This window comes from Gobio gobio, assembly GCF_949357685.1.
Source record: "Gobio gobio genome assembly, chromosome: 22".
NCBI lineage: Eukaryota > Metazoa > Chordata > Actinopteri > Cypriniformes > Gobionidae > Gobio > Gobio gobio.
In genome coordinates, this window is record NC_137118.1 from 24,965,995 (window position 1) to 24,990,680 (window position 24,686).

Genomic DNA, 24,686 nt, shown 5'->3' on the forward strand with positions numbered 1-24,686 from the left:
AGACACACTTACAAAAATGTTTATTGCCAGCATACATAAGTTATTACACGACCATTAACTTAAGGACAACTTCGGGACATTCTAAAACGCTTAACGTGGCTTAATGTAGGTAAGACACTGTTATTAAGAGACCAAACTCAGTAAACATAATACTAATAACGTATACTATGTACAAAAGTACAAAAGTGGCTTAATGTAGGCTACTAAGACAGTGTTATTAAGAGACTAAACTCAGGAACCATAACAAAAATACTGTTCGATTGAACTGCGTGTGCTTGGTTTTGTTACCACAGTTAGCTGCGTGCTTCCTCAGCGATGAACTTCCACATTTGCGGCTATCTTTTCTTCAACTCCTCATGATCCATCTCGACGAGTGCAGGCAGAGCGCGCGCGCGGTTGTGATTCTCCTGGGAGGAGAACAAATAAACTGATATGGATTTGAAAATCAACTTGAAATACAGGCAAGGCATATTTTTGTATATGCATATTTTCAGGAACACATCTACAATATACATGCATATATTTTTATATATAGGCCTATATTCGTTTGCACGTGACTTTTTAAAACCCGTGTTTAGACCCGTGTTCTCCCTTGTCCGACCCGCACCCGTATCCGACACAGTAGGATGTTTTTCACCCGTTTCAGCAATATTCGCGGGTCACCCGTCACCCGTGCAGGACTCTGGTCTAGAAGACTTAGGATGTAGTGCAGAATGTGGACTGTTTTAGGGTGCCTTTCTAGTGGCTATAGTATCTAGACATCTGTAATTTTATGGAATTGAGCTCAAATAGTGGAAAAGAGTTTAAAAATGATATGAAAAATACAGCATATTAAAATGATTTCTGAAGGATCATGTGACACTTACTGAAGTAATGATGCTGAAAAGTCAGCTTTTACAGAAATAAATTACATTTTACAATACATTCTCATAGAAAACAACTAGGCCTATTGGAAATTGTATCAATATTTCTTAATATTTGTGGTTTTACTGTATTTTTGATCAAATAAATTCAGCCTTCTTCTTTCAAAAACAATTTAAGAAGTCTTAATTATTTCAAACTTTTGATTACCAGTGTGTAAAATAATACATGTAACTAGCAAATTATATATTTATTTTCATATGTCACTTTCCATTGGCCACTTGAATATGAAAGTTGCCAGTTTTAGCATGATATATGAGAAAGATATTTTGAGTATTATGAATCATTTGAAAATGATTGTGAAATTACTGAAGAAAGCCTGGAAACAGAAAGACAAACATTCCCTCTGATATGCTGAAAACTGCGACACCTACGCTAATGTTTCTTTGTGCATTCTGTAACAACAATAAGTTCTGGGGAATAATTAATTCAAATGGTATGAATATTCATGAGTTTATGAATATTATTAGCTTGTTGTACAGAAAAATTAACGTATAACGGAACCCAGGGACGGATTGGTAATCTGTGCGTTCTGGAAAAGTCCAGAACGGCCGTCCAACTGAGGGCCGTCGCCCGGCCTTCAAAAAAAAAAAAAAAAAAAATAGAAGTCTATGGCTAGCAGAAAACGTAAGGAGAAAGGTGGATGGGAAAACGTTTCCAAGTCTCTCGAGTCTACTGGCTTTTTGGTTGCAGCAACTGCCAGCACACTACATCGCTTAGCCACACTGAGACTGTAGAGGACCAGCAAGTGGAAGCTGAGCCTGAGCTTCAACAGCCTGGTCATGATGAGGGACAGACAGAGTTAACTTCACACCAGCAAGAGGTCCTGGTAAGTGCCAGTAGTAGCAGGACACATTATAATAGGCTGCCTTTATCCCTATCTTTGTGAATTGCATAGTCAGCTAGCTATCAACATGGGTGTGCATGGGGTGGAATGTGTATCGTTTTAACCGAATCGGCACGGGCGTCACGGCTCGGTGCATGAATTTACATGGAGAATACACAATATAAAACTAAATGAAACTTGCGCGAAAATTAATGTGTGTGTGTGTGTGTGTGTGTGTGTGTACTTGTCTACCTATCTAACAGGGGACCTTGGTGTCGTAACACACTCACTAACAGGGGACCTCTGAGCCAAGAGGGGACATTTTTCAGGTCCCCTGTTGGTCATGCTCTAAATCATGTTAAAATCAAGTAAAAACACTAAAAAAACGCTCTGGTGATTTTTTTTACTTTTGACCAAGTGGGGATCTACAAGTGTGTGTGTTTAAATAATGTGAAAATTAAGTAAAAACACTCTAGTAATTTTTTAAAAACTTATGACCAAGTGGGGACCTAAGTGTGTGTGTGTGTTTAAGGTCATACTCAGCAGCTCCCCTGTAGGCTGGAGCAGGAACTGTAAGGGCTCTTAAACACACGTCGTTCACACACACTCCTCTATTGTTTGAATGGCCTGCTGTCCCAGAGAGACTCTGCTGTTTAACAGGCTGCTTACTAAAGGAACAAGCATTACATCTCTTTACTAGATACCCTGACTAGTTTCAAACTTTGCATTACATTACAATTAAATTCTACACTGAATCCAAGAAAAAAGGATTTAAAAATCTAAACAACCAGAATGTAATTAGAAGTTTTGTTTTTGTATTTTTTATTTTAACATATTTTAATGACAGTAGCCTATATTCATTGAACATTATTTCATTTATCAAAATAAACAGAAAATAGTACAAACTTTACTATTCTTTTAAACAAGTGTTAAGACATTATTAAAGAAAAAACATTTTAGCTCAAGTATTTGTATAAATAATGTGTGACTTTTGCCCCATGTAAAATGGGGTGTAAAAGGCCCAACTTACCACCTTATACATTTATGAGTTTTTTAAACAAACCACTTTTGATTTATTTATGATTTACACAATGACTCGGTCCCCTGTTAGATAGTAAATCACGACACCAGTGTGTTTAATTTGTCATTTCTTATCATCATAAACACACTGTAGAGATTTAGAGTTTTTATAGCAATAACTGAGTTTTAAGAGTTAAATCAAGCAGAAATATTTCTCTAATGTATTAATTGCAGATCATCTTTGAATAATGATTATGTTAAACACAATGACTCGGTCCCCTGTTAGATAGTAAATCACGACACCAGTGTGTTTGCGTTGTCATTTCTTCATCTCAAACACACTGTAGAGATTTAGAGTTTTTATAGCAATAACTGAGTTTTAAGAGTTAAATCAAGCAGAAATATTTCTCTAATGTATTAATTGCAGATCCTCTTTGAATAATGATAATGTTAAACACAATGACTCGGTCCCCTGTTAGATAGTAAATCACGACACCAGTGTGTTAGCGTTGTCATTTCTTGCCATCTCAAACACACTCTAGATATTCCCTGTATATATTGAGATAACTCAATTATATGGTGACTTGCATTAAAATGTTTATCCGTCTCAATTAAATTATGTGAACTGAATGACTTTTAACATTGACACTTTAGTTGTTTAACCAACTGATGATTTGCAGCTCAGCAATCAACACACAACTGAGTTTTGACCTCCAAAATCTTATTATAGTGTATTTTTATGGTAAGTATTGGTGTTTTATGTTTCAAATCAAGCAGAAATCACTCTTTAAGGAAACAATTGCAGGTCACACTTTATACAGTGAACATTGGATGGTAAAACACAACGCCTGTTTGATTGCTTTGCCATTTCTTGCCATCACAAACACACTGTAGAGATTTTGAAGGTCAGAACTAAATTTTATGGTGACTTGCATGAAAATGTTCATCCGTCTCAATTAAATTATGCGAACTAAATGACTTTTAACATTGACACTTTAGTTGAAGATTTTCAACTCAACAATCAACACACAACTGAGTTTTGACCTCCAAAATCATTATACAGTGTATATTAAATTTAAATAAAAAATATAAAATTTCTTTACAAAACAAGTTTGACTCAAGTTTGACTCTCTACTGCTTATTCATTATTGTTTATGTTACATGGTCTATGTTTACATTACAGTATAAAATTGTTCCTAAGTTTTCCCCTTTTATATAGATGGTAATGACTAAATATCCTCGCACACCGAAATTTTCACACGTAAAAAAAAAGATCAAGCACGTTTATACACAGCCTCTGAAACTTTCCTTCGTCATAAAAAAAATCTGATCAGGTTCAGTTTTCTGCATTTTTCACATCCATAGCAAGCATTTTAAGAGGGGTTTCAAATTTCTGTGTTATTCATTTTTGTGTTAAAATTTTGAACATAAGTTGAACAGTTTAAAAAAGAAAGTGTGAACGTTCAAATTAGCCTTTATAGTTCATAAAGTTTTGCTGGCGTTTGTATCTAATTGAGAAAAGAATGAATGTAAATTGAAAGATGCGTCATTGAACGCATTTTGTGCCAAAGCAAATAAATGATCCACAGTTTAGCCACATAGGCTGATGTGATCCCTGAGTGAAGAGTTTTGAAAAAGTGATGAGTATTCAGAAATGTGTCCTAGCAGATGTTTAAAAAACCCTGTAATATCACTATTAGTAAGGGATCACTGTATAATATCAGTCTTTAAATGTGAGTTATTTAAAGTGAACCTAAAGTATACTTGCAATAGTGTGATTTTAGCACAATTAAATATACTTAATGGATGTTTCACAAAAGCGTTGTTTAGTGATATTGCGTCCTTGTGTTCCTACTCTACATCATCATCAACTGTCGTAGTTCAATTACAATACTCAAGAACACATGTACAGAGGATGCACAAAAGTACCCGGATGTTATAAGATATATAAGTATATGAAAACAATGTCTACATAATATGAAATAAATGTTTTAATAGGTTATGTTTGTGGTTATTTTGTGTTAGCCACTATATATTATGCTGGGATGTTTAGTTGAGCAACAAGTTCGCAGCACATCTCAATTTCTGTTCTGTGTCCTCACAAACTTCTGAGCTCGTTCTTTCAAGATCACATAGCAAGACTGGTCTCCACGAAAACACAAGTCCCTTCTTTGCATTCCCAGAATTGCGAAACAGCCATCATTAAGAAATGTGCATTGTGCAATAAAGAAATACTCCAAGAATAATCATAATATTTATACCAGTAAGTCTCATGCAGGTCACTAGGGTTTACAATATTTTATGCTTTAATACTATTAAAAAAAATTGTTACGGCCATTTCACACTGAACGCGACAAAGTGGGGTGAATCGTTGATGAATGAAGGTTTAACACCGAACGCCACTCAAACCATCATCGAGGACTTGCTATAATTATATAATAGGCAGACATGCATTTTTTCTAGTGATTTATGATTGTAATATAATTGACCGATCCAGAGCGAATGCGATCTCTGACTCATAACACTCACACACGTGGAAGAAAACAAACAATTCTCTTCTGATAGCATATAATGGTGGAAAAATAAGTAAACTTGAGAATTACATATGGCATATCTTGCTTTATTATGCTGAGATTGATGGAGCCTGGTATAAATAAATCCATACAGATCTATTGTTTTACAAAAATAATCTATTGTTTACAAAAGGAGAAAACGTGTGTACTTTAATGTAAACTTGGACCATGTGACATAAACTGAAGTTAACAGCAAACAAATATACTATAATGCTGACTGTTGTTAGTGTTTTTTGTTGTAGGAGTTAAAAGTGTATATGTTGGGTGAATCCTCATTGTGTTCTGGAAGAATGAGTTGATTTAAGACATCAATGAAGTGTTTTGGTAGTTTTAGCACATTTTGAACGTGAAATTAAGAATAGAGAAAGGTGTCCTAGCGATTGTAGCTGAGAGATAGACGTCAAACAGACTCAAACAAAGACCCAGATTTCTGTGGTGTTACAGTGCTTTAAATGGCTGCTGTAAGGTTTCTTTATGAAATAACAGGCACGATGGCAAAGATATTTCTGCAAAGACTCCAAAGTAATGTTCGGTTGCAGTGAGAAAGTCACGAGCTAAAAAAACTCTATCCTTAATGTGTGTATTTAGCCTAGTGTAGATCTGTTTGCTTACACATCCCCCAAACTCCATTTACATATGAATACAGGAAAGGCCAAAGCCATTGTCTCACAGGTGAGGAACAGACCTCTCAGAGCTGTTACACCCATGTCACAGACACAAACTTCTCATCCAAGCTAGAGAAAATGCTGGGATTTACCTTGGAAAATTAAATCAATGTACACTTTTTCCAATCCCTACGACACATTTTTCAATACTTGGGTCACTTTTTTAAAACTCTTCACACACTTCTCCAAACTGAATTTCAGCTTGACACAGCAGTTATTTTAATGTTCAAAATGCACTAAAACTACCAAAAAGGATTCTGAGGATTCAAAGGAATCACTCAATATTTCAATATGGTAATACTGTCGAAATGTAGCAAATTGTTTTTTTTTTTTTAATTAATTTTAGTTAAGTTTTGAACATAAGTTAGGGAGTTTTGAAAAGAGAATCAAAAAAATTTCAAATTGGCCTATACAGTTCATAATGTTTTGGTGGTGTTTGTGTTGAAGTGAGAAAATAATTATTATAAATCGAAAGATGTCGCCATTGAATGTATTTTATGCCAAATCAATGATAAATTATGACTTTTGATGGCCCCACTTTATATTAGGTGGCCTTAACTACTATGTATTTACATAAACAAATAAGGACAATGTACTTATTGTGTTCATATTGTATTGCAAAACACTTTTGCTGATATTGAGGTGGGATACGGGTAGGGTTAGGGACCGGTGTGGTTGTATTGGTAAGTTTAAGGGTAGGGTTAGGTGTAAGGGAAGTGTCAACAGTGTAATGACAAATGTAACTACAGAAATTAATTACAGATGTAATTACATGCAGGTATATTTAAAAATGTAAGTACAATGTAAAGACATGTATGTACACAATAAGTGCATTGTATCAAATGGATAATTAAAATGTTAGTACATAGTAGTTAAGGCCACCTAATATAAAGTGGGTCCGTTTGATCAGTTCTGAAAGCAGTGTGTTAGCATTCAAAGAATGTGCTAAAAATATATAGTTTTGCAGATGGTTAGGTACGAATAACAAAAGTGTTCGTGGATTTTGGAAAATGTGGTCATTGAATGCATTTTGTGTGAAAGCAATGAAAAATGATTCACAGTTTTTAACATATCAATTTAGTATTGGCCAATGCAATAAAAAAAAAACGTAAAGCGATATGCAGAAAGCTGTGAAGCTAAACACCAAGAAAATATCTCTTCTAATAAGATGAAAATATATTTAATTTAATTTAATTTAATTTAATTTAATTTAATTTAATTTAATTTAATTTAATTTAATTTAATTTAATTTAATTTAATTTAATTTAATTTAATTTAATTTAATTTAATTTAATTTAATTTAATTTAATTTAATTTTTAAAACAATTTAAAACATGTCAACAGTTTTTTTTTTTTTTTACATTTGCTGGGACACATTTCTCAATCCTCATCACTTTTTCACCGTTCACTTTTTGTCTTCACTCAGGGATCACATCAGTCTATGTGGCTAAACTCTGGATCATTTATCATTGATTTGGGCACAAAATGTGTTCAATGACGACATCTTTCAATTTACATTCATTCTTTTCTGACTTTGACACAAACACCACCAAAACATTATGTACTATAAAGGCCAATTTGAACATTTTTACATTCTCTTTTCAAAACTGGTAAACTTATGTTCAAAATTTAACACAAAACTAAAAAAATAATAGAAATTTGCTACATTTAGACAGTAATACCATATTGAAATATACAACCCCAAATCAGAAAAAGTTGGGACAGTATGGAAAACGCAAAAAAAAAAAAAAAGAAGTGATTTCTAAATTTACTTTGACTTGTATTTCATTGCAGACAATATGAACACAAAATATTTCATGTTTTGTCTGGTCAACTTCCTGTCATTTGTAAATATGCATCCTTTCCTGTCATTCAGACCTGCAATTCAGACATATTTAAAACAAAGTTGGGACAGGAGCAATTTAGGGCTAGTAATGAGGTAAAATGGTTAAATAATGATGTGATTTGAAACAGGTGATGTCAACTGGTGATTGTAATTATGATTTGCTACAAAAGCAGCATCCAAGAAAGGTCCTGTGAAGGCACCATTAATGCTGAAAAGTACATAGAGATTTTGGAGCATAATATGCTGCCTTCAAGAAGACATCTTTTCCAGGGACGTCCATGCATATTTCAACAAGACAATGCAAAAGCACATTCTGCACACATTACAAAGTCCTGGCTGTGGAGGAAGAGGGTTCGGGTACTGGCCTGCCTGCAGTCCCGACCTGTCTCCAATAGAGAATGTGGACAACGAAGACCCCGTACTGTTGCCCACCTTAAGACTTGTTTGCAGGAAGAATGGGACAAAATTACACCTGAAACACTTCATCACTTGGTGTCTTCAGTCCCTAAACGTCTTTTAAGTGTTGTGAAAAGGAATGGCAACATTACAAAGTGGTAAATGCTTTACTGTCCCAACTTTTTTTGAAATGTGTTGCAGGTCTGAATGACAGGAAAGGATGCATATTTACAAATGACATGAAGTTGACCAGACAAAACATGAAATATTTTTTGTTCATATTGTCTGCAATGAAATACAAGTCAAAGTAAATTAAGAAATCACTTCTTTTTTCTTTTTTTTTTTGTGTGTTTTCCATAATGTCCCAACTTTTTCTGATTTGGGGTTGTATTTTGAATCTAAAATATAAAATACTATCAAAACAAATAGATTTAGCTGGTGTTAGTTTTTAAATTGCATTGCCATCCATTCAAAAGAGAAAAATTTAGGAATAATGTTATACTGTACTGGACCAAGGACCATGTAACATAAACTGCAGTGAATTATAGTGTAAGTCTTGTTTTGAAAAGAAAATTTTACAAAAGAAAACATTGTGTAATGATCATGTGTTTTAGGTCTGTGTTTTATGATTGAAAAAGTGTGTTTGTTGGGTCCTTTTTGGTAGTTTTAGTGCATTTTGAACACTAAAATAACTGCTGTGTCAAGCTGAAATTCAGTTTGGAGAAGTGTGTGAAGAGTTTTAAAAAAGTGACCCAAGTATTGAAAAATGTGTCGTAGGGATTGGAAAAAGTGTACATTGATTTAATTTTCCAAGGTAAATCCCAGCATTTTCTCTAGCTTGGATGAGAAGTTTGTGTCTGTGACATGGGTGTAACAGCTCTGAGAGGTCTGTTCCTCACCTGTGAGACAATGGCTTTGGCCTTTCCTGTATTCATATGTAAATGGAGTTTGGGGGATGTGTAAGCAAACAGATCTACACTAGGCTAAATACACACATTAAGGATAGAGTTTTTTTAGCTCGTGACTTTCTCACTGCAACCGAACATTACTTTGGAGTTTTTGCAGAAATATCTTTGCCATCGTGCCTGTTATTTCATAAAGAAACCTTACAGCAGCCCTTTAAAGCACTGTAACACCACAGAAATCTGGGTCTTTGTTTGAGTCTGTTTGACGTCTATCTCTCAGCTACAATCGCTAGGACACCTTTCTCTATTCTTAATTTCACGTTCAAAATGTGCTAAAACTACCAAAACACTTCATTGATGTCTTAAATCAACTCATTCTTCCAGAACACAATGAGGATTCACCCAACATATACACTTTTAACTCCTACAACAAAAAACACTAACAACAGTCAGCATTATATTATATATATATATATATATTATATTATATATATAGTATATTTTTTTGCTGTTAACTTCAGTTTATGTCACATGGTCCAAGTTTACATTAAAGTACACACGTTTTCTCCTTTTGTAAACAATAGATTATTTTTGTAAAACAATAGATCTGTATGGATTTATTTATACCAGGCTCCATCAATCTCAGCATAATAAAGCAAGATATGCCATATGTAATTCTCAAGTTTACTTATTTTTCCACCATTATATGCTATCAGAAGAGAATTGTTTGTTTTCTTCCACGTGTGTGAGTGTTATGAGTCAGAGATCGCATTCGCTCTGGATCGGTCAATTATATTACAATCATAAATCACTAGAAATACTGCATGTCTGCCTATTATATAATTATAGCAAGTCCTCGATGATGGTTTGAGTGGCGTTCGGTGTTAAACCTTCATTCATCAACGATTCACCTCACTTTGTCGCGTTCAGTGTGAAATGGCCGTAATAATTTTTTTGATAGTATTAAAGCATAAAATATTGTAAACCCTAGTGACCTGCATGAGACTTACTGGTATAAATATTATGATTATTCTTGGAGTATTTCTTTATTGCACAATGCACATTTCTTAATGATGGCTGTTTCGCAATTCTGGGAATGCAAAGAAGGGACTTGTGTTTTCGTGGAGACCAGTCTTGCTATGTGATCTTGAAAGAACGAGCTCAGAAGTTTGTGAGGACACAGAACAGAAATTGAGATGTGCTGCGAACTTGTTGCTCAACTAAACATCCCAGCATATTATATAGTGGCTAACACAAAATAACCACAAACATAACCTATTAAAACATTTATTTCATATTATTGTAGACATTGTTTTCATATACTTGTATATCTTATAACATCCGGGTACTTTTGTGCATCCTCTGTACATGTGTTCTTGAGTATTGTAATTGAACTACGACAGTTGATGATGATGTAGAGTAGGAACACAAGGACGCAATATCACTAAACAACGCTTTTGTGAAACATCCATTAAGTATATTTAATTGTGCTAAAATCACACTATTGCAAGTATACTTTAGGTTCACTTTAAATATCTCACATTTAAAGACTGATATTATACAGTGATCCCTTACTAATAGTGATATTACAGGGTTTTTTAAACATCTGCTAGGACACATTTCTGCATACGCATCACTTTTTCAAAACTCTTCACTCAGGGATCACATCAGCCTGGCTGAACTGTGGCTAAACTGTGGATCATTTATTTGCTTTGGCACAAAATGCGTTCAATGACGCATCTTTCAATTTACATTAATTCTTTTCTCAATTAGATACAAACGCCAGCAAAACTTTATGAACTATAAAGGCTAATTTGAACGTTCACACTTTCTTTTTTAAACTGTTCAACTTATGTTCAAAATTTTAACACAAAAATGAATAACACAGAAATTTGAAACCCCTCTTAAAATGCTTGCTATGGATGTGAAAAATGCAGAAAACTGAACAGATTTTTTTTATGACGAAGGAAAGTTTCAGAGGCTGTGTGTAAACGTGCTTGATCTTTTTTTTAATGTGTGAAAATTTCGGTGTGCGAGGATATTTAGTCATTACCATCTATATAAAAGGGGAAAACTTAGTAACAACTTTATACTGTAATGTAAACATAGACCATGTAACATAAACAATAATGAATAAGCAGTAGAGAGTCAAACTTGTTTTGTAAAGAAATTTTATATTTTTTGTTTAAATTTAATATACACTGTATAATGATTTTGGAGGTCAAAACTCAGTTGTGTGTTGATTGTTGAGTTGAAAATCTTCAAATAAAGTGTCAATGTTAAAAGTCATTTAGTTCGCATAATTTAATTGAGACGGATGAACAATTTCATGCAAGTCACCATAAAATTTAGTTCTGACCTTCAAAATCTCTACAGTGTGTTTGTGATGGCAAGAAAGGGCAAAGCAATCAAACAGGCGTTGTGTTTTACCATCCAATGTTCACTGTATAAAGTGTGACCTGCAATTGTTTCCTTAAAGAGTGATTTCTGCTTGATTTAAAACATAAAACACCAATACTTACCATAAAAATACACTATAATAAGATTTTGGAGGTCAAAACTCAGTTGTGTGTTGATTGCGGAGTTGCAAATCATCAGTTGGTTAAACAACTAAAGTGTCAATGTTAAAAATCATTCAGTTCACATAATTTAATTGAGACGGATAAACATTTTAATGCAAGTCACCATATAATTGAGTTATCTCAATATATACAGGGAATATCTAGAGTGTGTTTGAGATGGCAAGAAATGACAACGCAAACACACTGGTGTCGTGATTTACTATCTAACAGGGGACAGAGTCATTGTGTTTAACATAATCATTATTCAAAGATGATCTGCAATTTATACATTAGAGAAATATTTCTGCTTGATTTAACTCTTAAAACTCAGTTATTGCTATAAAAACTCTAAATCTCTACAGTGTGTTTATGATGGCAAGAAATGACCACGCAAACACACTGGTGTCATGATTTACTATCTAACAGGGGACCGAGTCATTGTGTTTAACATAATCATTATTCAAAGATGATCTGCAATTTATACATTAGAGAAATATTTCTGCTTGATTTAACTCTTAAAACTCAGTTATTGCTATAAAAACTCTAAATCTCCACAGTGTGTTTATGATGGCAAGAAATGACAACGCAAACACACTGGTGTCGTGATTTACTATCTAACAGGGGACCGAGTCATTTTGTTTAACATAATCATTATTTACTATATAAAGTGATTACCTGTGATTATTACCTTTAAAGAACAATTTCTGCTTGTCCAGTCCTATATATATATATATATTTTTTTTTATTGGTGCAAGAAATCAAATCTCACTCTAAAAATCTCAAAAACAAAGGACATTATTTGGGATTTTAGAGAGCAGAAACTATGTTTTAATTAAAAATAAGTCACACATTGAAATACCTTTACTGTAAAAACTGTACTGCTATAAAAACTCTAAATCTCCACAGTGTGTTTGAGATCGCAAGAAATGACCACGCAAACACACTGGTGTCATGATTTACTATCTAACAGGGGACCGAGTCATTGTGTTTAACATTATCATTGATCTGATGATCTGCAATGAATACATTAGAGAAATATTTCTGCTTGATTTAACTCTTAAAACTCAGTTATTGCTATAAAAACTCTAAATCTCCACAGTGTGTTTATGATGGCAAGAAATGACAACGCAAACACACTGGTGTCGTGATTTACTATCTAACAGGGGACCGAGTCATTGTGTTTAACATTATCATTGATCTGATGATCTGCAATGAATACATTAGAGAAATATTTCTGCTTGATTTAACTCTTAAAACTCAGTTATTGCTATAAAAACTCTAAATCTCTACAGTGTGTTTATGGCAAGAAATGACAAAGCAAACACACTGGTGTCGTGATTTACTATCTAACAGGGGACCGAGTCATTGTGTTTAACATTATCATTATTCAAAGATGATCTGCAATTAATACATTAGAGAAATATTTCTGCTTGATTTAACTCTTAAAACTCAGTTATTGCTATAAAAACTCTAAATCTCTACAGTGTGTTTATGATGGCAAGAAATGACAACGCAAACACACTGGTGTCATGATTTACTATCTAACAGGGGACCGAGTCATTGTGTTTAACATTATCATTGATCTGATGATCTGCAATGAATACATTAGAGAACTATTTCTGCTTGATTTAACTCTTAAAACGCAGTTATTGCTATAAAAACTCTAAATCTCCACAGTGTGTTTATGATGGCAAGAAATGACAAATTAAACACACTGGTGTCGTGATTTACTATCTAACAGGGGACAGAGTCATTGTGTTTAACATAATCATTATTTACTATATAAAGTGATTACCTGTGATTATTACCTTTAAAGAACAATTTCTGCTTGTCCAGTCCTATATATATATATATATTTTTTTTTATTGGTGCAAGAAATCAAATCTCACTCTAAAAATCTCAAAAACAAAGGACATTATTTGGGATTTTAGAGAGCAGAAACTATGTTTTAATTAAAAATAAGTCACACATTGAAATACCTTTACTGTAAAAACTGTACTGCTATAAAAACTCTAAATCTCCATAGTGTGTTTGAGATGGCAAGAAATGACAACGCAAACACACTGGTGTCATGATTTACTATCTAACAGGGGACCGAGTCATTGTGTTTAACATTATCATTATTCAAAGATGATCTGCAATTAATACATTAGAGAAATATTTCTGCTTGATTTAACTCTTAAAACTCAGTTATTGCTATAAAAACTCTAAATCTCTACAGTGTGTTTGAGATGGCAAGAAATGACAACGCAAACACACTGGTATCGTGATTTACTATCTAACAGGGGACCGAGTCATTGTGTTTAACATAATCATTATTCAAAGAGGATCTGCAATTAATACATTAGAGAAATATTTCTGCTTGATTTAACTCTTAAAACTCAGTTATTGCTATAAAAACTCTAAATCTCCACAGTGTGTTTATGATGGCAAGAAATGACCACGCAAACACACTGGTGTCGTGATTTACTATCTAACAGGGGACCGAGTCATTGTGTTTAACATAATCATTATTTACTATATAAAGTGATTACCTGTGATTATTACCTTTAAAAGAACAATTTCTGCTTGTCCAGTCCTATATATATATTTTTTTTTTTTATTGGTGCAAGAAATCAAATCTCACTCTAAAAATCTCAAAAACAAAGGACATTATTTGGCATTTTAGAGAGCAGAAACTATGTTTTAATTAAAAATAAGTCACACATTGAAATACCTTTACTGTAAAAACTGTACTGCTATAAAAACTCTAAATCTCCATATGTGTTTGAGATGGCAAGAAATGACAACGCAAACACACTGGTGTCATGATTTACTATCTAACAGGGGACCGAGTCATTGTGTTTAACATTATCATTGATCTGATGATCTGCAATGAATACATTAGAGAACTATTTCTGCTTGATTTAACTCTTAAAACGCAGTTATTGCTATAAAAACTCTAAATCTCCATAGTGTGTTTATGGCAAGAAATGACAAAGCAAACACACTGGTGTCGTGATTTACTATCTAACAGGGGACAGAGTCATTGTGTTTAACATAATCATTATTCAAAGATGATCTGCAATTAATACATTAGAGAACTATTTCTGCTTGATTTAACTCTTAAAACTCAGTTATTGCTATAAAAACTCTAAATCTCTACAGTGTGTTTATGATGGCAAGAAATGACCACGCAAACACACTGGTGTCATGATTTACTATCTAACAGGGGACAGAGTCATTGTGTTTAACATTATCATTGATCTGATGATCTGCAATTAATACATTAGAGAAATATTTCTGCTTGATTTAACTCTTAAAACGCAGTTATTGCTATAAAAACTCTAAATCTCCACAGTGTGTTTATGATGGCAAGAAATGACAACGCAAACACACTGGTGTCGTGATTTACTATCTAACAGGGGACCGAGTCATTTTGTTTAACATAATCATTATTTACTATATAAAGTGATTACCTGTGATTATTACCTTTAAAGAACAATTTCTGCTTGTCCAGTCCTATATATATATATATTTTTTTTTTATTGGTGCAAGAAATCAAATCTCACTCTAAAAATCTCAAAAACAAAGGACATTATTTGGGATTTTAGAGAGCAGAAACTATGTTTTAATTAAAAATAAGTCACACATTGAAATACCTTTACTGTAAAAACTGTACTGCTATAAAAACTCTAAATCTCCACAGTGTGTTTGAGATGGCAAGAAATGACCACGCAAACACACTGGTGTCATGATTTACTATCTAACAGGGGACCGAGTCATTGTGTTTAACATTATCATTGATCTGATGATCTGAAATGAATACATTAGAGAAATATTTCTGCTTGATTTAACTCTTAAAACTCAGTTATTGCTATAAAAACTCTAAATCTCCATAGTGTGTTTATGATGGCAAGAAATGACAACGCAAACACACTGGTGTCGTGATTTACTATCTAACAGGGGACCGAGTCATTGTGTTTAACATTATCATTGATCTGATGATCTGCAATGAATACATTAGAGAAATATTTCTGCTTGATTTAACTCTTAAAACTCAGTTATTGCTATAAAAACTCTAAATCTCTACAGTGTGTTTATGGCAAGAAATGACAAAGCAAACACACTGGTGTCGTGATTTACTATCTAACAGGGGACCGAGTCATTGTGTTTAACATTATCATTATTCAAAGATGATCTGCAATTAATACATTAGAGAAATATTTCTGCTTGATTTAACTCTTAAAACTCAGTTATTGCTATAAAAACTCTAAATCTCCACAGTGTGTTTATGATGGCAAGAAATGACCACGCAAACACACTGGTGTCATGATTTACTATCTAACAGGGGACCGAGTCATTGTGTTTAACATTATCATTATTTACTATATAAAGTGATTACCTGTGATTATTACCTTTAAAGAACAATTTCTGCTTGTCCAGTCCTATATATATATATATATTTTTTTTTATTGGTGCAAGAAATCAAATCTCACTCTAAAAATCTCAAAAACAAAGGACATTATTTGGGATTTTAGAGAGCAGAAACTATGTTTTAATTAAAAATAAGTCACACATTGAAATACCTTTACTGTAAAAACTGTACTGCTATAAAAACTCTAAATCTCCATAGTGTGTTTGAGATGGCAAGAAATGACAACGCAAACACACTGGTGTCATGATTTACTATCTAACAGGGGACCGAGTCATTGTGTTTAACATTATCATTGATCTGATGATCTGCAATTAATACATTAGAGAAATATTTCTGCTTGATTTAACTCTTAAAACTCAGTTATTGCTATAAAAACTCTAAATCTCTACAGTGTGTTTGAGATGGCAAGAAATGACAACGCAAACACACTGGTGTCGTGATTTACTATCTAACAGGGGACCGAGTCATTGTGTTTAACATTATCATTATTCAAAGATGATCTGCAATTAATACATTAGAGAAATATTTCTGCTTGATTTAACTCTTAAAACTCAGTTATTGCTATAAAAACTCTAAATCTCTACAGTGTGTTTGAGATGGCAAGAAATGACAACGCAAACACACTGGTGTCGTGATTTACTATCTAACAGGGGACCGAGTCATTGTGTTTAGCATTATCATTGATCTGATGATCTGCAATGAATACATTAGAGAACTATTTCTGCTTGATTTAACTCTTAAAACGCAGTTATTGCTATAAAAACTCTAAATCTCCACAGTGTGTTTATGATGGCAAGAAATGACAAATTAAACACACTGGTGTCGTGATTTACTATCTAACAGGGGACAGAGTCATTGTGTTTAACATTATCATTGATCTGATGATCTGCAATGAATACATTAGAGAAATATTTCTGCTTGATTTAACTCTTAAAACTCAGTTATTGCTATAAAAACTCTAAATCTCTACAGTTTGTTTGAGATGGCAAGAAATGACAACGCAAACACACTGGTGTCGTGATTTACTATCAAACAGGGGACCGAGTCATTGTGTTTAACATAATCATTATTTACTATATAAAGTGATTACCTGTGATTATTACCTTTAAAAGAACAATTTCTGCTTGTCCAGTCCTATATATATATATATATTTTTTTTTTTATTGGTGCAAGAAATCAAATCTCACTCTAAAAATCTCAAAAACAAAGGACATTATTTGGGATTTTAGAGAGCAGAAACTATGTTTTAATTAAAAAATAAGTCATACATTGAAATACCTTTACTGTAAAAAAAATTCAGGTCTCCAATTGAAAATTTTCTGTAAATTGATGCACTTTAATTCAATTAAAATTCAAGAAATTCAATTTGGCCAACTAAAAAATTTAGATGTGATCGGTCACTAGAAAATTTTCAATTGGAGACCTGATTTTTTTTTACAGTGTTGGTGTTCTTGAAAATAAGCTTAAATGAGAGATGTGGACGGATCATATACTGTAAGTATGAAGACACAACAGAGAATTAATTTCTTAAAGATAATTCTTAATTTTAAGAATTTTTTAATTTCTTAAATTCTTTTCTGTAATGTCCACAACATGGCTTTTTCTCCGTTGTGTGCTCATTGTGTTCCCTGATGCCTGTGTGAACATTATATAATTATATATATATTAAATAATGAAGACAGACTTGACTGCCAGCTCTCTTCCCTTTCACACACTCAGCTCCATTGCAGGCTATGGAGGTCCCCTGTTGGATAGGTAGACATCGGTCAGGTCCCCTCTTGGCATGTTTAAAAAATAAAAAATAAATGCTTATTTGAAGTTATATTATGAAAAAAGACCTTAAAACAAAATTTTGTATCTAAGTTTTGTTTCTTCAAAATGACTAGAAACACAGGTCCCCTCTTGGTCAGTGTGGAGTGATGGTCCCCTGTTGGTAATATAGACGTGTATGTGTGTGTGTGTGTGTGTGTGTGTGTGTGTGTGTGTGTGTGTGTGTGTGTGAGAGAGAGAGAGAGAGAGAGAGAGAGGTGCGGGCGCGATGCCGCGATCGAACAGTGGAAACAAAAACAATACATACTCCGTCATTTTGTTCATACAGGACATCATTCAAACTGCAAAGTGTTTGCTTATATTTGTGTACACTCGCAATAAAACAAAACATCGTGCTTTTGTCAAACTGTAACCTACTGTCATCTAACCAAACACACACACACACACACACACACACACACACACACACACACACACACACACACACACACACACACACACACACACACACACACACACACACACACACACACACACACACACACACACACACACACACACACACACACACACACACACACACACACACACACACACACACACACACACACAGTTTAAAAGCAAAAAATATGTATCCAACCCCATTTAAAAACAGTCTGTAGGTGTCATCTTTTGGACATTCATCATCGTAGTGCATTGGTTTTCATTTCTTTCATTAACTTTGTTGTATATGAGAGGTTGCAGTGATGAGCTCAGATTTTTCTGCTAGAATGAAGACTAAGGTATTGAATTAAACGGGAAAACATCAGGCATGCATTGCTACCACTCTAAACGTGCTAACATACAAGGAAGGGGGATAGATAATTGACTAAATTTTTGTTTAACCAAAAAATCCTAGCTTGCACTTTCTGTCTGTCTTCCATCAGAGTGCAGTTTTTCCTTGCCTTTGGAATTGGCACAATGTGGTGATTGTTTGTGAAAGCTTCACAGACAAAATTAATAGGGCCTAGCCATTTTTATCATTTCAGAGTCTTAATATAAATCAAAGTTTATTATCATCATTGGTTTTGAGATGTTACTTGTTGTGAATACCTTGTCTGATAGTCTGACAGTATTGTGGCATAGTACATCCTGACTAGTGTCTGTTGCGCACGGCTAAGGGCGAATGGCCGGATGATGGGCCTATTTGGGAGAAAGTCCAGGGCTGTTTTTTTAGCCCCAGTCCGTCCCTGACGGAACCTTTAATCATTTAAAAGTAACCTTTATCCAAATTGATTTCTTCATCAATTATCAATCTTACAAACCTTAAGAAACATTGATCTGTTTGATCAGGACAAATAATATCTCTTATGTTTGCACAATTTGTATTACTAAAGTAGTAATACATGAAAATCAAGCTTAAATGGGTAGCTTAGATCTTACGCTTCAGTGACTTCGAGATTTGTGAGCAAAACAATAAGGATTCAGTTTAATGCAATTATTGAGTTTTAATAAAACACTATAGAATACAAAGCTACGAATCACACGGGGGTAAATATGCATATATATAGGAGAAACAAACGATATGGTACAAACAAGGAAAAATCAAACTTAACGAATAAAATCAAAGGGAAAAGAATGATGGAAAGAGAGAATCCACGAGGGAGAGAGAGATGAGAGAGATGAGAGAGAGAGAGAGAGAGAGAGAGAGAGAGAGAGAGAGAGAGAGAGAGAGAGAGAGAGAGAGAGAGAGACAGACAGTTCAATCACTTCACCAAAACCCTTCAGACATTTATGATTTCGTGAATCAGGATTAATTCAGACAACCTCGTACAAGCAGTTAAAGGTGAAATATAATACTTGCATTAGGCTCTCTCGTGTACGTGTCTGAGTTCGAATCGTCGTGGAAGTTCGCTAAGGAGGTGAGTCCGGAGAATTTCTGTGAAGTTCAGGAAAGTCGCTCCAGAAGTTGCAGGTCTCTCTCTCTTGGCTTGGTGCCAAAGGAATCCCTCTCTCAAAGGAAGGTCAAAGGCCAGGGTCCTTGTAGTGGCGGAATGGCGGAGCGCAAGGAGTTCATGATAACTTCTGCATTTATAGATGGAGTGGCCGAGCCCGACTTATGGAAAGATCCAATCACGTCCGTGGAGAGATCTTCTCGAGAAGGCGCGAGTGTTCCATTGTTCTCTGAACCCCCCTCCTCTGAGTTAATCAATAGGGTGGAAATTCTAAGCCTCTTTTTCTTTAGAAAGCTGGTATTTCTGAAATTATGCATCAAAATCTGATTTTTGAACCAAATTTGGCCTAGTCATAATTTTGCGATAACAGAGATACTAAGAACGGTCATTCTGCGATTTGCGCGTCCAGATATACAAGATTATCACAGTTACTGGCATACAGGTTTTGATTGGCAACAGTAAACATCCTAGTTATTCTAATACATTGTATAAAGACATGAAATCAACGGATTATATATATTTGAACATTATTAAGACAGTTCTTTAAGTCCCATGTTTTAAGTAACACGTGTCGTGCAAGAATTGTCTTCTTTCAGCGCTGATATGTGTGTGTGTGTGTAAAGTCATGTGGATGCCTTCAGGCGGTACAATTCGATGCTCCATTCTGTAGACTCAGACAATCTGGCGGACATCGTGGTTGTTCATTAACTTCGATATCTCTTACACACACACCCCATTGTCTATGTCTGATTTGATTAGGAGAGTCACGAGTTGGTGTGTAGAAGCCTCATCCGGTGATGTATTCGGCCCAAAATCTGATTGAATCGGGTCATTGTTGCTACAATTCTTTGACGACGAATAACGTAAAAGGCATTATAATCTGATTCATTCTGAAAGCTCAACAGTAGTTTACATCCCTGGAAATTAATGTCCGTCGTTTAACATTTTTAAAATCGTTAACAGTCGGGAAATATTGCTGCCCATTGACTCGTATTCAGCTCTTACCTCGGCTCGCATTCAAGTGTCGCCCGCGCTGCTCGGCTGCTGTGCACAGTAAATCCCGCCTCGTTGAATTTGATTGGATATCGCAAACATTTTGACATTGACGAGCGCTTTTACACCACTGAGACACTGGGACTGAGCAGGCTATAGATTAGAGTTTTGCATGGAGTTTTGCCTCAAGAGGGCTGCGCGGGCCATTCGTCTGGGCTGACGGAAGGATATAGGCTACGTAGTTTTACTATAATTTATTCTTCATATATTTACGTAGCAACGGGCAGGCCCACATTGTCCAGCGGCCCACTGGGAAAACGCCCGGTACGCCAGATGGCCAGTCCGCCCCTGCTGGAAAGGGGGAGAAGATGCGCACACAGAGCTGAACCCACCATTGAGCCATCTTCAGCTCCTGAGGCCCTGCGAGATGCACCAAGGATGGGCTCCAACAATGCCACCCGTAGAGCTATCCAACTCCGAGAGACGTACTGTGCCTACTACTTCAACCAGGAGGGTGCAGTGCCATGGCAGCCGAATTCATAGAATACGCCAAAGGCTCTTTTCAGAGCCACAAAACCCAAAAGCTCTTTTAAGAGCTACCTATATTTTTCTTAAAAGTGCAGATTCCAAGTGTCATAACAATTATTTTTTACATTAAATTAACATGTTGGTTTTATATTTTCATCACCATGTCATAATGTACATAGCCTTTGCCCTTTCAGCCCTGTTTTCAACTAATACATTCATGATTTGAGCAGATTTTCACTGGAGAGAAAATACAAAGGCCTTCACAGAACAAAGAAACTCATACAGGTTTGGAACAACTTGAGGGTGAGTAAATGATGACAGAATTTACATTTTTGGGAGAACTATCCCTTTAAGTGATTGTATTGCGTCGACAGCGCTGTATGATACGACAAATTTAAAATACTTACTGTATTATTCTATATGAACATGAGAAAACAATACAGCCATACGATTATTTTAATATGTTTATTTTAGTGCTGTATGTATGTAATATGTATGTGTGTGTGTGTGCAGAAGCCTGGCCCTCCTCAGCACAGAAAGCCTACGAAGGGACGGCAAGAGGCTCTGAAAGAAAACCTCGTCTTCATCTGCTGCTGGTGTTGGAGGCGGCGGCGGTGGTGGTGGATGTGGCAGCGTGGTCATCTGCGTCAGGGGCTCAATTGCTGCCAACAGTCCTCTCTCAAAAGAAGAAATTTCCCTTTTTTTTTCTCTTCCTACCCTTGTCATTGATCTCGACAGTTTCCTCCTGCTCTGTCTGTCTGCCTGCATAGTTACAGCAACAATTGATAATCAATGAACATGGCATGATTTTAATGTCAAATCATTCTTTGAAATAATTTATTATATAACGTTATTACGCATTAGGTGTCAACGGTTGTGTGGCCTAAACTTTGCAGCATATGGTTCAGCTCTACACAGATTGACATTGATTTTCTAAATGACTTAACCCTCCTTGATAGTACTGAAATAATAATGTATTTGAGAGCTTTGTTAGCTTCTGCCTGCCTGTGTCACTGCCTGCCTCATCTCCTCTGCTTGAAGGGGCTTGCTGGGTGATGGCCTGGCTGTCTTCTCTGACCTGGCTGTCCTCCTCTGGCTCTGGACTGATGGACTGATGTGAAGGGGGCAGAGGTCGTCTGGGGATGTTGCTGGACGTCTCACGGTCATGAAGGAATGGTGTGAGAAATCCCAACACCGCCATGAAACGCCAGGGTTGGGTCCCAGGCGACCCTGCCCCACTCCTTGTCATTTCCCTTTCTTTTTTCTTCTCCTTCCTAAATCTGTCCCCCAGTGACTTCCATCGGGTCCTACATGTATCCTCTGACATGCAAAAATGTAAATAAATTAAACAATTAATTCAAATACAACAAGTGTTGCTCAAGTGTTTAAACTTGTTTAGTTATTAAAATAAGAACTGAATTAAACATGCCAAATAAAACAGGTTCTGGTATAGATTTCAATTATGCAAGGTTCATAATAAATACATTTTTTTAAGCGTTTACCATCTACCAGCCAACTGACAGATAAACGGTCAAATCCACCTTCCACTCAAATGTAATTCATTATTTTGTGTATGAAAACTGATCACTTTAATATTTTATTCCTCATTTGGCTGGGCGATAGCGCCTATTTGATCCACACATGATATGATATGCTGCCTGTCATTCAATGATAAACAGAGTACACGGACAGAATACAAGCATGATACATACCAGATTCTCCAACCGTCTCTGCCACCTCCTTCCAGGCCTGGTCTCTCCGGTTTGTGTCCCAGTATGTAAACAATGATTGGTCGTCAGGGCAGGACTTAGGGTGGTGGGGGCCCCTGGGCTTGAGTCACTTTCGGGCCCTACCTTCTATACATTACTTTAAATAGAACAAAATGATACATAAGCTATGTATTAGAGCAACACAATTCTGGATAAACTGAGAATAAAAATAGAGATCACGATTCTGAACAAACAACTAAACAAAATAACATAATTTATGTTAATTGCTGAAGTCTATAAAAAATTTTAATTAATCTGAATTATTTATTTAAAAAAAACTTGGGTTTGAATGAATGATTAAATTCCTCAATCAAATACAATCGTTTCATAGATGAATCAGCATCTTTGAACCAATCTCCTGAATGAATCGCGTCCCGTATTGGTTTGATACGGAACACGTCATTTTGCTTGTAAATACGGGACGATTCCGTATTTTACGGGACGCTAGGGTGCGTCTAGATTTCTAGGCTAGCAAACTGTCCTTCAATACCCCGGTTGCAGGAGTACTGTTATGTCGTTCGACTGCTTCTTTATCGTCACCTGTGCCAGCAGATCCAGCAGGAGTATCCGACACTGTTTTCCCTGACTTCTTCACACCTTTCCTCTTTTCAGATCCTCCCATTATCGTTGTTCCAAAAATTCAAGACATTAATAAATGGAAATTCTCAACAAAAAAAAGTTTCGTTGTAACTATTATAAAACAGTTTGGGATTGCTGAGCTCACAAACGTACATGTGATCAGGGCGCCATCTTGCACGCCTCCTCTACCCTGAAAAGTTGTATTGAAATTCACTCAGGGAAAAATTGATGATACTTTAATGTTAAAGGCCTGAAAATAACCTAAATATAAAACTGCATTTCTGATCATGTTGTGATTCAAATTTGAGGATGATACTCTTAAAGCTACACTGTGTAACTTTTTTAGTCTATTCTTAGCTAAAAACACTTAGTTCTTTCAAAAATATATGTGCTCATTAATGTATATTTACTTCTTTCAAGTAATAAAGTATTCTCGTAAGTTTATAATATGCCATTGAAAATACATAAGGTAATGGGATCTAACGGTGGTCGCCATGTTGCCCCTCCATCTTGAAAGTACATTAGCCAAAGAGGGACATACCCGTAAATTCAAGCTTCGCCTTTGGCGTTTTAACCGGTGTGCGTCAACTTGTTCAGACTTGTCTGGTGCATGCGCAGAGAGTTTTCATCTCAGCAGCTCCAGTAACAGAGTTATACGGAGTTTTCCTGGCTTGTTTATTCCTCAAAAGTCTGTTTTTCCTTGTGTGGTATTTCTGTGCGTTAATAACTCCGTAAGTAATAATAGTTATTGTCATTGTGGATGTGTTTCAGAGTGTGTCATCATGTAATTCAGTTGATGTTACCTCAGAAGTATTTTTGTGTCAACATACAATAGCGTAATGCTCACCTATATTTGAATAGTCATTCAGTTATTAACAATGTTTATTCGTTTATAGAAAATATTTGCTTGTAATGTATGTTGATGGAAATATGTATCAGGTCTGATCGGCATATTAACACTTGTTATACAGAGCTAAACCTGC

The 24,686-nt window shown here is 35.1% G+C and overlaps 1 protein-coding gene across 1 annotated transcript in view; it reads left to right on the top strand.

Annotated features, from left to right (window-relative positions):
* The window catches only part of LOC307118381 (uncharacterized protein), a gene marked incomplete at its 3' end in the record, with an annotated part of 128,968 nt that overhangs the window by 8,206 nt on the left and 96,076 nt on the right, over positions 1–24,686 (top strand). The window contains exon 11 of the mRNA XM_079803993.1: positions 1,659–1,750. Within this exon, the coding sequence (XP_079660119.1) occupies positions 1,659–1,750 (92 nt within the window). The remainder of the gene's footprint in view (positions 1–1,658; positions 1,751–24,686) is intronic.